The sequence below is a fragment of the Neopsephotus bourkii genome, unplaced genomic scaffold, assembly GCF_033783945.1.
Source record: "Neopsephotus bourkii isolate Nb327-2 ecotype Australia unplaced genomic scaffold, CSIRO-AGI_Nbou_v1 NB_1768, whole genome shotgun sequence".
NCBI lineage: Eukaryota > Metazoa > Chordata > Aves > Psittaciformes > Psittacidae > Neopsephotus > Neopsephotus bourkii.
The window spans coordinates 3,853,870-3,868,159 of NW_026902242.1; the positions used below are offsets into that span (position 1 = coordinate 3,853,870).

Here is a 14,290-nt window from a genome sequence, read left to right on the forward strand (position 1 = left end):
TTTGAGGCTTTTTGGGGAATTCTGCCTGTATTTTAATGGTTTCTGTTCTCTTTCTACAGAACATTCTGTCTTTAAATCCCCGAAAACAGACGTATGCAACTCTCCATTCTACTGCAGCAAAGAAGCAAGTGAAGAAGCACTGGAAAAGGAATTCTGACAGAAGCTGTTCAGTAAGTGTGCATTTATGATCATATATGAAACATGCAATAAATCATTGAGGCTGAAATCTTGGTTCTGTGAGAAATGCCAATTTTGTTTCCTTTGTCTTTTGGTAGCCAAATTTGGCTCCTACTTCTGTTCCTGTTGATAAAAAGTGACTCTGTGATCAGCTCTTTACTTTTCAGAACTCAGTATTCAGTATTTCTGTCATTAAATATCATCATTTTTTCTCTTGGTATTTAGATTCCTAGTCTCAATGTGAGATTTGCCTTAATCCTATCAGACTTTGTTGTCTTGTTGATCTCTCATCTGATTAGAAGGTTTGTAGTGATTTGGCTGTCTTCCTACGGATTCTCTTAGGCAGTCCTCTAAATTCAGAAGGCTTTTAGGTAGACTGCTATACCTACAAACTCTTTTCTTTATGGGCATAGTGTTAGCCAGTATGACCTAGGAATGCCTACTGGGAGGAGCAACCCCCAGAGTATCTGTAGCATTTTGATACTACATATACTCTAATATAGTTCTTGGTTTATAGCATAGAATATAGCATATAGAATCTCTCTTACTGTAACTTATATTGATAGAATCAAAGGATGCTTAAGGTTGGAAATGACCTTAAGATATCCAGTTCCAGACCCCTGCCATGGGCAGGGACACCTCACACTAGACCGTGTCACCCAAGGGCCTGTTCCTGTTTTCTTATTCATTGGCTTAGCTAACGTTATAGTAACTGGAAACTCGCGTACAGGAAAAGCTTTTGTTTGTGAACAGGGAGAATGATTTTGGGATGTCTGATGCAGTTACTGCCCACGAGTGTGTTTTCCTGCTGCACACATAGTTATGCTGCTCAGCAAGACGTTCCTGGGCAGCTATAGTTTACATCATTATGTTTTCTGGTGACCTGAAATCAGTATCAGGTTGTAAACACCTCTCTTTCCAAAACCTATTTGTTAGGAAGCTCAGGTATCTGTGCAGCAGGGCAGCTAAGCACTTGTGCAGTAACCTGATTAGTTGTTCCAGTGTAGATTGTCCTAGTTAAACTTGAGACTGTAGCATATACGTATATACCTTCCCAGTGGGTGCATTAACACTGATTTTCTAGTGCTCCTGGGCTTTAAGATCACTCTTGGTTATTTCTCAGTTTTCTGTCATTTCAGCCTTGTTTGATCTTTTTATTCAGTTGAGTCATAAGATGTTTGATATGTGAAGATCTTGCTATTAATCGTGAGGGTACATAGCTTTCTAAAAACTGTCTCTCTTTCCATGTTCCTGCTCTTAGCTATAGGTGCACAGCTCATGGTGCATCAGATGTTCTTGGATACCTAAGGTCTGAGCTTCTTGGGCTGTGCAAACAGTACTGACTTTGGGTTCATCTCTAGCTTGTGTGCCTTGGCTGGATTGTCAGCTGAAGGAAATTCTGCACGTTAGCAAAAATTGCAGGACGATGTTTTGACATAGGTTTAAAATCTAATAAAGAACTTGGATTTAGAGTTCTGCATTACAGTCCTCCAATATCTGAAGGGGCCTCCAAGGATGCTGAAAAGGGGCTCTTCATCAGGGACTGTAGCGACAGGACAAGGGGTGATGGGTTCAAAGTTCAGGTTAGATCTAAGGCAGAAGCTCTTCCCTGTGAGGGTGCTGAGGCGCTGGCACAGGGTGCCCAGAGAAGCTGTGGCTGCCCCATCCCTGGCAGTGTTCAAGGCCAGGTTGGACACAGGGGCTTGGAGCAAGGTGCTCTAGTGTGAGGTGTCCCTGCCCGTGGCAGGGGTTGGAACTGGATGAGCTTTAAGGTCCTTTCCAACACAAACTATTCTGTGTTTTATAATCTGTGCAATTATTAGAATCCTGAAATGTTGAGATCTGCTCATGTATTGCAACTTACAGGGTTAAAGGTTAGGGATAAATAGGTATATCTGTACATGTACACACCTTAGTCACAAATAGTTCTTAACACTTCATATTATGATTTACTTGGAAGAATGTCCCTTTATTGAGTTTGCAAGTCATGATGAAAAATACGAGAAGCAGAAGAAACTGTAAAAGGGGTGGTGCTTATTTTTAATCCAGGAATACTCCTGGTTTTTAGAGTTTTCAAACTACTCAGAAATACGTAGCCTACTTTTACTGTGCACTGTTTACCACACAAATCACTATTGTGGTAGAAAAAACTCAAAAACTCCAACCTAAACAAGGTGCCCCATCACATAAAAGGCATTTTGAAAACCTAAGAGACTTTTACATCCTCCAGATCATTGTTGTTGAATGGTTTTAAAAAGCAAGGAAGACAAAATGATAGAATCCTTTCCTAGCCTTCTTAAGATAAGAAGGGTAATGTAGGACAGGAGACACTAGGCACAATTTTATGTCTAAAAAGCTGATGGCAGTAATGTTTAGGCCTGCTAATGAACATGTCAACTCTCTTTGAAGTCCGTAAGGAAGTTTGCTTTTCCCTAAAATCTGAATTGGGCTTTTAGCTTTGTGTTCTTTTAAAACTGTACTGAGCTGCCTGTGCAGAATTCCTTTTAGAGGGAAGGTGGGAGTATGAAAATACAAAAGTAATTAAATTAACAGCCCTCAAAACTCCGAACAAAAGCTGCATCTGCTGAGGGATGCACACAGTGACTTTGTAATGTCTGATACACTTCCAGATGGCAGACTTACATATGTCCTCCAAATAAGTACACAAGTGTGGTTTTAACTCCTAGCCTGCTCAAAGACACTTTGGGTTGCCCATTAACTGGTTTCTGAAGTGGAAACTCGAGTGTCAAAATCTTACCTCAGCACTGGGAAAGCCTTCTAAAGGGAATGTTCAATTGTACTTGCAGGGAGTGCTATAGTTTATTTACTGTGTTAGCGACCAAATTTTGCTGTAAAAATGATTAATAGCTGTAGGTGCAAGATCAGTCAGCTTTCAGAAATGTTAGCTCAAGATTTAGATCAGAATAGGTAAACTCTTCATTGCTGAGTTGCCCTTGGTAACACTGCTAAACCAAAGCCTTAACACTGGTTTCTTCTGGGTCATGCTGAAAGGTGGTCTCAACACATGCCACTAGTCTCTTTGGGGAAACAAAGGTTTCTGGTGGTCAGAAGACATTCAAAGTAAAAGAGTTTTGACGTGTCTGTAGTAAATCCTGGAGAAGGAAACAAAATTTAGATCACATTGAATCATCAATTTACACATAAAACTAAAGCAGGGAAACAAACTGGAAACTGTAAGGACTTGCTTTGATTTCAAGGTTTTGCTGAGTACTTCAGGAGGATTTACACGTCTGATTTATGTGTCTATTATTTCTGGTTTCAAACTCTCTAATTCAATTTCTGTGTGCATTTTCTGCTTGCTGACATTTTAATTGTGATGGGCACATGTTGTATGCATTTGTGTTACACACAGCACACTGAATTTCTTGCTTTATGAATAGGGTTTCTAAGTGTTATAGGGCAAGTTCTGTTTTTACCTTGTAGATGTGCAATTTGTTATAATGAAGTACCCCTCTGCAATTCTTATAAATCCCTTTGTTACTGGGGAGTTCAGTGAGAGACTGTAGTCTGGTCTATTTATGTAATCATAGAATCATAAACTCAAACTGGTTGGAAAAGACCCTTAAGATCATCAAGCCCAGCCTTTAACCCAGCACTGCCAAGGCCACCACTAACCCATGGCACTGAGGGCCTTGTCTACATGGTGTGTGGGAGCTGCTAAAGGTAGGTGAGAGGGCATACACCCACCTATGTATTCAGACTTTCTTCAGTTTCTCGATTTAGGAATACTCATAATAATTGCTCCAGATGAACAGTTGGACATATTTCAGCAAAACAAGAAAGGTGGAAAGGAAATGGGGTCTAAATTGGTTTGTAGCTAATTGCCATGGCCTGTAAGATTTTCAGGCTGTCGTTGCATTGTTGTTCATTTCTTGCATTTGCTATGACCAATCAGCATTGTGCAACAAGAGCCTTTCTTCCTTGAACCAAATCAGTTTTAAGCTCAGGTGGTCTGTGGTTTTGTTTGCAGGGGCCTCACTTTTGAGGCAAGTCCTTTGACTTTGCAGCCATTAGAGAGAACCAAATTCTTCTGTGCAACATTAAGGTCTAACTACCAGATTGCTCTGTGCTAATGGTGGAGAGTGAGATTTGCAGTTCATTGCAGGATGTAACTGATCATGTTCCTCTTTAAATTCAGAGAACAAGGTTACTCCCTTCAAACAGTAGTAATAAGAGCTAAACCTTCAAACTGCTTTCCACTTTGATAGTACTGCCATGGCTGTCACTATACTATAGGAACATCTGGAAGTACTTCTTGTTGTAGAATGTCCAAGCCTACATAGAAAAACCTGTAAATAAGGTGATTCTTCCTCACCTGTAATTAGTCTAAGGCATATGTAGTCTAATACTTAGACTATTAATAAGTCTAAGTGTTGCCTTCCAGTGACATGAAAAAATGCCACGTGATTTTTGTGCCCAATCCCATATCACAGTTAGCAGGTCACAAATAACTGGTTGAAGCAGAAATAGTGCCAGTTGCAAAGAAGCAGATCTGAAACCCAGTTCACCCAAGGCCTGAAATCAGGAACCTTCATGAAGAAATGTTTTTTTATTTTTTGTTATTTTTTTTTTCAGGGAATAATGTGGCCCTTCCTAGACATGTCTTAATGATAAGATTAGATATTTATAAATGAGAAAGAAGCCCCAACATTGTAAAGCAGAGAACACTCATTAAGGGGAATCAACTCAATTATCTTCAGAATCCAAACGTATAGTTTACCTTTGCAAATATTTAGTTTTGTCTTCATTGCAGATGAATATGGGAGTTGAGCTCTTTGCTGAATGGATACACAATAGCAGATGTCTCCCTAATCGCTGCTGTATTCAAACATTAATTGGTAGAACATATGTAGAATTCTACTACTCTGAATAGGTATAGGATAGCAGCAGTCTTTTTAATCACATCACTATTCAGCCACTAATTGGTGTGATGATTAAGGGACATTAGAGGGAGCACTTTGACATCTGATTCTTTGAACTGATGTGTGCTCGGGCTGCACTGGATTCATCATGGCCAGCCTGATTTCTTCAGCTCTGATACCTAAACGTGGCAAATACTGCATTAGGATCTATTGAGGTGATAAGGTAATCTACTGAGAATGATTCTTTAACTAGTGATTGGCTGTATATGCACGAAGTCTTCGTATGAATAATACATGGGTTGCTGAGTATCAGAAAGAGCTGAGAAGTAGCAGCAAGATTTTCTCTTTCCTCAGTGTCAATAATTAAATATTAATACACATTTTAAAATGTACCAGTTTAATCATTTAGCAGTCAAATTCCTACTCATGCATTTTTTAGGTTAACTAATTACTCTGCATTTGCTCATATCGATACCATATGCTGGCATTTATAAGTTTTACTGGTATAAAGTGGTTTACATGTTTATATATGACATCGCTTGCGTGTCTCTAAGGAATATATATTCTAATCCTGGAATTTTCTGTTTTATTTCAATGTCTTAAGGTGTTTTCATTAGAATATCTCAATAGTTCCTAACTTGCCTGGCTGGTACAAAGTACTGCCTTTATGCACGTTTTCTGTGTATCGCATTGTAAATCCTAGCTGATGGCAAGTTACGCCAAATTCTTTATTAGGTCTCGGCAAAAGGTTTCTTCTGACCTTGTGGCTCTTCTGGAGTGCTGTGCAAATCCACTTCTGGCCTCTTTGATTCCTCTGTTCAGAGTTCTTTAGGTTTGGTGTCCTTCAAATTTGATGTTAGATGATTCCTTTTCTTATAGAGCAGTGCTTAGCAAGGATTTTTAATTCCAGGTGTATTTCTGATCTTCAGCATTTCCCAACTGCAGTGTCTCAGGCTTGCCAATCATTTGGTTTTACACAAACATGTATGACAAAATGCAAATGCTGAATTCTAGGTATGTCTGCTCAACTCATTCCTCTTCATTAAAGCTGCACAGATCAGAGAGTAGAGATAGGAGCAGAAACCATCTTCATTGCTAACTTTCATCTTCTGCTTAGCCTTACATTCTTTTCCATGTAGATATCTGTATGTGCACTTTCCTGTGATTATGGAATGAAGGTGCCTTCTTGTGTTGGTGTTTTGGAAAACAGAATAAATCCCAAGATCAGCTTCCCTTTTTTCAGCCCCTCTACTGAAACCAACATTGCTCTTTTTGCTCTTTCCTCTCCTAGGCTTCCTTCTTGTATTAGTGAAAACACCATCTCTGGTTTGTTTAGAAATCTCTCAAATTAAAAATGAACATGAGCTTTAGGTTGAGCAATTGCAAGTCTTTGAACATCCTTACTTGGAAAAACCTGTGCTATTGTTAGCTGCTGGTAACTACTTAGTTCAGATCTATTTATACTAAGTCCTGGAAGACCTCTGCTAAACTGGAAGTAAAAGGAGCTGAGAGACCAGTTTTAGCATGAAGGAGGTAGGATAGCTTGCTGAACGCTCTATTTTAAGCAGGGCTGGTAGCACTATACTAAGCTGCACTGAAGTGTTCATTGTAAGAGCCTGCTTGTAGTTTGCCTGCAACTTTGCCATATATTTGAACAAAAATTTGCCTAGTACCAGTCCAGCAATTCTTTTATGCATAATAAAAAATCAGTCATATGTGCATACCAAAAACTCACTTGATTTTAAGTACGAATTAACAGAGTTTGCAGACAACCTTGAGTTTGAGCTTTTAACTGATCCTGATAGCATTATGTTTAAAACCCCACTAGCATCCTCATGCTTTGAAGCAAGGATGGGGATTGAAAATGTATGTTGGTACAACAGAACTGTCCAGAAGCTTCCAAAACCTTACCTTGGCTAGTTTCTGTTTCATTTTTATCATGATATACAGTCCTCAGGTGGAAAATGTTAACTACTTCATCACCCACTGCTCTTTCGCTTACAATGGTCAGTAGATTTGTGTCCTGGTTTCAGGAACTCCTACATTTTTGGTCGTGCATCTCAGGAGTGATTTGAGACCTTAATAATGATTTCTTGATTGTTTTATAAATTGATACATTGTTTCAATATACTGTGGAAAATAAATGTAGTGTCCCATCCAGTATTGGGAATAACGCTTTGGGGATTCTTCAGTCTGCAAGGATTTAGGTACTCCTTGGTGTAAGAAGTTTCCCTCTAGCATGTGTGCTTCATACTGATGAAATGGAGACTGGTAGCTGGTCCAGTCTCTGGAGCTGTGGTGTTGCCATATGGAGGCATATTCCCTCTTACTTTTTCTGGCTGTATGCTAAATCTGTCTTCAGAAAGCTTCCTGTATGTGTTTTCTGCAGGCATTTCATCCATCTCCAGTCAGTCTTGTTTGGTCAGCAAGTTTCTGGAACAGTTACTCAGCAACACTTTCTGTTCCCCTCTACTGCTGAGAACAGGACCACAACCAAATGATGCTAGCTGAAGTGGAAGAGGTTTGCTTCTATAGAGCTAAAGATCCTACCATGCGCTTCCCATTTGAAAATCATCAAGTTGTAAGGCGCGGCTTTTTGTATTTTTCTTTAAAGTTGACCATTTCTTGTTTACATACCATGTGAGAGGAATGTTATTAACATTGCTGAATCAAGCAAACAAATTAAGAAGCATCCAGACAACTACCTGTATAGTTACCTTAAAGGCTATGCACTGTTCAGGACAGAGAAGCCTAAAGGTAAAGTATTTTATGTTAATAATACGAAAAAGGGGAAAAAGATAGAAAGGGTAAAACTGACCCATTATGGATCAAAATCACTTTACAGAAGGGTAATAAACTCACTTCTAGTGCGATGAGAATATGCTACCGAGTCTCACACAGCAGGTTTAAATTTGGCTGTGGCTGTAAATAGAAATCAGTCTAATCATAGAATCATAAAAATGTAGGTTTGGGAGGGATAGTGAGAGAATTTCTGGATGGGGACAGAATGAAATATAGCCAGACATTTCTTGACAGATAGCTGTAGAATCCACTTCTAAAGGTATATGATGATGGAGCCTTCTCATTCTTGTTGGTGTTTAATCAATGAAACAGCAAGTTTTGCCTAAAATGGACTATCTTTTATTTGTTGAAGATCAAATTGCCATCTTGTCCTTCTCTTGTTACTTGAAAAATAGGTGATGCACCCCTCTTGGTATAAAAGCTGTTATTAGGAGATTCCTGTTCAGTATCTTTCCAGTTCTCTTTTCCTTCAACTCTTCTTTGCTGGTTGTGTTTTCTGAAGCTGTTATGCTGCTGCTTTTCTTTGGATTTTCATTTTCTGCCTCTTTCTCTAATTGTGATGCTGAAAAATGACACGATTTTCAGCTGGGACATAGCTTAGTACCAAGGAGAATTAAGTAATTTCTTAGCTTCACACACGTAACTATTCTGCAGTGTGCCATTCCCTTCTGACAGGGTGTTGGATTGTTTGGTAGTGAATGTAGGCCTAAATTCTGACCCTTCAGTGGGCTTTGATTTTTGAATTCTTACCTTTGAAAGTGTTTAATATCTCCTCCTTCCCTGTTTCCCTTATTCCAGCAAACGTGATGTGGTAGAAACCGTTAGTACATTCTATCCAAGTCACTGGAGTCCTGGGTGAATCATGAAGCATCTGGATGTTTATCTAGACTACCTTTTCAATTGGCTTATGAAAATGTGCTGGGGAACACTTATACAGTTCTTACTTGAGATTTGTCACATCTAGCACTTATTCAGGATTCCATTTATCCTCTTCAGGATAGAAAATCAGATTGATTTAGCTTTGTTTTTGCATGCCTGTGTTTGCTTTTCTCTGATCACATTATCATTTTTAATCAATGAACTCTATTTTCTCTGTCAGGGGCTATAATTGCTATTTTCACTCCTTTTATTTTTGTAAAGGGAAGCATTCTGTCTGTCTTGTCTGGCCTTTTGGAACTCCAAGGCCTCTGAGACTTTGAGTGCAATTGACAGTGAGTGGTCCATGAATTGCTTCAGTTAGTTCCTTGTTGACTCAGTGATATATGAACTGCATCTGGCTGATAAAAATACTCCCAAATTTCTCTTTTTTTCCCATACACAAGCCTGCAATTCCATAAAAATAATTACTAAACCCAGGACTTATAATAATAGTTATGGCTATACCATGGCATCTTCATAAACAGAGCAAGGAAGGCTGTGAAGAAGTCATTTCACTCTGCCTCATTTGTCATTTACTGTGCTTTCCTGTACATAACCTGTTCTTCTAGAATCATAGAATGGTTTGGCTTGGAAAGGACCTTAAGGTCATCCAGTTCCAACCCTCAAACTTGTTTTCTTCTTACTTATTTGTTTTCTTTTTACTTCTCACATATATAGAACTGTTTCTTCTTCTTTTTTCTCTTCCTTGCTGTTAAAATTTGCTTGGTGCCTTAGCTTTCTGATTTTATTCCTATAGTGGTTGTGCTCTTCATTTATACTTAGAAATGTACATACTTACAGATGTGTCAGAGTTTCCATGCTTTTGTGATTTGGATTTCCAGTCTACCCTGATCCCTGAGTCTGTTGAAATGACATTTCATGAAGCTCACCATCCTCGTACTGTTACCCTCACAACTTTCTATACTTGGAATGGATTGTAATGTTTGGAAAGTGATTGTTAAGACACTTTGTCTTCCTATGTACAGCCTGAAGCCACAGATCCTAATAATGGTAGGGTGCAAGTGTTCCCTGATGTGATAACTGACAACCTTTATTAGTTAAAGTCATATTAAATCAGGAACATTAACATAAAGTAGTGCAGAGTATCAGCTCTTACTAAGTCAGGCATCAAGTGGAATGGGCTTTAGCCTTAAATTTAGCAAATGGGGGAAGTCATAAAATAGATAATCACAGGGTGTAATGTTATCAAGTCTTTTTTATTATTCTAATAGAAATTCCATACAAGAATTACCAAAATTCAGGTTATTATTTTGTAAGACAAAGCAGGTGTTAAGGAAACTCTTTAGATCTCTGAACAGCTCCAAGATGTGGATTTTGAGGATATTGTTATTAATTCAAATAGACAGAAGTTATTTGGAATTTGCATCCTGGCTTGTAAAGAAGAGTTTCAGAATGAACTGAAAAACAACTTCAGAAAGAATATTAAGAGTATGAGGGTAACACATAAGGAACTGAAGGAAACAGGATTGATGGGTGTCGTGGCTTAACCCCAGCCAGACAGCTTTTCACTCACTCCCCCCCTTCTTGCCCTCCCCCTATTCCCGGAGGGACGGAGAGGAGAATCAGAAAGAATGCAACTCCCACGGGTTGAGATAAGAACAGTTTAGTAACTAAGGTATAACACAAATCACTACTGCTACCACCAATAATAGTAATGCTAAAGAAAATAACAAGGGAAGAGAATACAACACCCCATCACCAGCCGACCGATAACTCGCCCCCCCAGCCCGACCAAGCCCCGACTGATACCTCCTCCAACCCTGCAGTCCTAGCCCTTCCGGGTAACTCTCAGTTACCTCCTGGGCATGACGTGCTGTGGTATGGAATACCTCTTTGGTCAGTTTGGGTCAGGTGTCCTGTCTCTGCTTCCTCCCGGCTTCCCCTCCTCCCTGGCAGAGCATGAGGCTCACAAAGTCCTTGGCCAAACCAAAACATCATTGTTTTCAGCTCTGTTCCCAGCCCGAAAGTCAAAACACAGCACTGCACCAGCTACCAAGAAAGAGAAAAATGACTGCTACTGCTGAACCCAAGACAATGGGTAAAGCAGGAAGTACAAAGGGAGAAGTGAGAACATACAAAAGTCGAATCACACCTGGTGAAATAAATTGAAACAAATAGTAAAAGGTTATTCAGCTATATAAAACAAATAGTAAAAGGTTCTTAAGCTGTCTAGATTAAAAGAAAGGAAAGAAAAAGAAAGTCATTGTGAAGATAGGATTAAACACCCCAGTTATTGTCTAAAATCCTTGTAAATCAGTGTCCTAGTTTCAGTGAAATGGAAGTAAACCCAGAGGTGGAAATGGAAATTACCCCAGAGAGACCCAAAGAAACATTTTGAGGGTTGAAGTGAAAAGAACAAGAAAATGTCCATAACAGTATCACATGTTAAATTACAGGCCTAAGAGTAAAACAAGCCGTACGTTGTGGTACAGGTATTGTATGTTAAAAGATGGAGAACTGATGGGCAACTTGCAAAACATTTTTTTTTAAAGTTCAAGGCACAAATTATTACATGCGTCAACGTCAGTATAAGATGGAATAAGACATACTGGCCTTTATAGTTAGGGCCAGATCATGACACACTGACTACACTTGTTTTGTTGCCCATTAATGAAGTATCATCTGCTTAGATTGGAATAGTAACATGGATAAGGGGCTGGCTATAAGGGAAATGAGTTAGTAGTGCTTCAAAAAGAGCTTCTGGGCTTTGAGCAGAGCTTCTTGAAGGATCAAGCTTCAGATTCATTCCATTTAGTATTTTCATTAATGAGCTTGACATAAATATTAGGAGTGTGTTACAGGAAAGTCAACAGGCCTTGTCAATACAGAAGGAACTAGAACATCATAAAGAACTGTGTGACACTGAAGTTTGGAGTAAAAAAAAAAAAGATAAGAATCAATTTAATAGTGCAGTTAGGAGGCTGTACAGTGAAGCACTGAGGGTAGGAATGACTAGGATCTGAATGATTGGAATTAGAGAATAAGTTGGGCATTGGAGAATGGTTGGAATTAGAGAATGAGAAGATGATTTAGAAATACCAACTGATCAGAGGGTGGTGGTTCCATCAGCTGGATGAGACGATCTGAATGTGAAAGCAAGAGAGAACTCTGATCATCCAAATTGTCACTTCTATTGTCCTACATACTTCAATGTTTTGGGCCATAGGTGTCTGACATAGCACGCTCAGTGATTCCATAGACTTTCTGTGCTGATCGCTACCTGTTAAAAGGGGATATTCAGAGTATGTAGAATAAATTGCTTTTTAATGACTTCAGATGCTGTAGTGCAGAGTGTCGTTAAAATGGTCATGGGGAAAACCAGTTCTGCCTTCAAGTATGGTTTTGAGTAGCATGCAGTAAATAAGGCTCAACGCTAAGATCAAATGTTGAAAGACTGTTGATTAGGTGAGCACTCTGCATTCTGATTCAGGCAGCACTTCTGTGTCAAATAGTGTATGATCATATCATTAAAATTGGTGTTCTGCATATGTGTGAAGGGGCCAAATCAGGGTTTGAAACAGCAAACATTTTTTAGGTGGTTTTGAACTGAAGTGCTTGACTTTGCAATGCCTGCATTTGTTTTATGGTGGCCTGTATCATTGGTGGGTTCTGCTGTGTTCCCCAACCAGCTCTTTGGCCTTGAATTTCCACAAACATGACTGTGGGAATGGGGTTAATAAACAGGAATTATATACCTGAATATTATTTTTATCAATATAAATTAATTATAAAATATTAACATTAATATATTAATTAATAGGTTATATTAGTTACCTATATGGATCATTCATGGTTTCTTGTTGCTCCGTGACAATCTGTAGCTGATAGATGCAGCCTGATGCTATTAAATATCTTTTTAAGGTTTGTGCTCTGGTGGATGTTCTTTTCACTTGCTACTTGCACTGCTGTGCAGACATCCAGTTGCTTTAAGGCTGATTCAGCTATATGAAACATTCCCTAGTAATAATGCTGATTTTTACCCCCTTCAGGAAGATATATGTTAACTGAACGTGTTCTCCATTCTGTAGAGCTTTGCCACAGGTTGGTCTTTAGCTTAATTATGTAGCTATTTAATATTAGGTAGCATTGCTGTTTCTTGGCTCCTTTTCCTAATATTCTTAAAGCTTTAGGCCCTTAGATAAGCATTATTTCCATCCCCAAATTAAAAAGATTTTTCTTTCTCAGAAGTTGCCTTTGCCTGTTGGAAGGAGCTGTGGCATAAGAAAAGGTCTGTCAGGGAACCTATCTTGATACCTGTCCTCTGGAAGCTCAGTCTGGCTAATGCTGAATTAGCAATACTTTGTAAAGTCGACTTCATGAGCATTTGTTTGTAACTGTTGAAGATGGAGCCCAGCAAACTTGTTTTGAAGGAAGTGTGTGTGTGTGTGTGTGTTTGGGGAGAGCTTTGCTTTCACTCCTGTCACATCTGAAGTAATTAGAAATAACAGAGATTGCACATCTCTTGAACTTGGACGACTGAGATTCAGCAACACACACACACTTCTCTTGCTTGATAATTCTGCTGCATTTTTGACAATGCTTGGACAATTTTTCCTACTTTACACACTGTGGAGGCTACCTACTGTCTTTTCTTTGTATTGCAGCCTTTCAGCTCTTAAAAGGAGACTGCAAGAAAGATCTAGAGAGACTTTTGCCTGTTGCGACAGGACAAGGGGTGATGGGTTTAAACTGGCAGAGGGAGATTCAGGCTGGATGTGAGGAAGAAATCTCCACCAGGAGGGTGGTGAAACCCTGGCACAGGCTGCCCAGAGAGGTGGTGGATGCTCCATCCCTGGAGACATTCCAGGCCAGGCTGGATGTGGTTCTGGGCAACCTGATCTAGTTGAAGGTGTCCCTGCTCATTGCAAGGGTTGGACTGGACGAACCTTGAAGGTCCATCCAACCCAAACTAGTCTGTGATTCTTTAGTGTAAAACCTTTAAAAGCAACTTTGCAAGAACATAAGAAGCCAGTGAATCCCAGTACACAGTAACTGTGTCACAGTTGGGTGAGCTTAACACACATTTTAATTGCATAAGAAACAAGGCTGTAACAGTAGTGAACAGTAACAACATATAAGCTGTATTGTAGCGTGCTTGTAAGCAGCACATATCATAGGATGTGGCCATTTCCTGTGTTGGAACCCTAAGTCCTGTTGTTGGTGCTTTCTCTGGAGTTTTCCTTTCTCCTTTCTGTTTTCCTCTGCATTTATTTTCTGGTGAGCAGACAAACAATGCGGGAAGGATCTTGCATACATTGGGAGCAGTAAGTCATGAAAGCTGTATTGCCACCAGGAAAGCTGTGGAGAGGTGCGGGGTGTTGCTAAGCAACACCTCATGGCCACAGATAGTATTTTCCTTTTAATTTATTTATTCTTCAGTAGGAGTGTGTCCTGCTTGGAGCCATTTGGGTAATAGTTAAGCAAGCACATAGGAATCAGAGAGCTGCAGGAGCGGGATAATGGAATGCGATATAAGACAAATAAGAAAG

At 39.4% G+C, this 14,290-nt stretch overlaps 1 protein-coding gene across 2 annotated transcripts in view; it reads left to right on the forward strand.

Moving 5' to 3' along the window:
* DPYD (dihydropyrimidine dehydrogenase) overlaps positions 1 to 14,290 on the forward strand; it is a 361,213-nt gene that overhangs the window by 22,522 nt on the left and 324,401 nt on the right. For both annotated transcript variants that reach the window (XM_061379095.1, XM_061379096.1), the window contains exon 2: positions 60 to 170. In XM_061379095.1, coding sequence (XP_061235079.1) covers positions 60 to 170 — 111 coding nt within the window. The remainder of the gene's footprint in view (positions 1 to 59; positions 171 to 14,290) is intronic.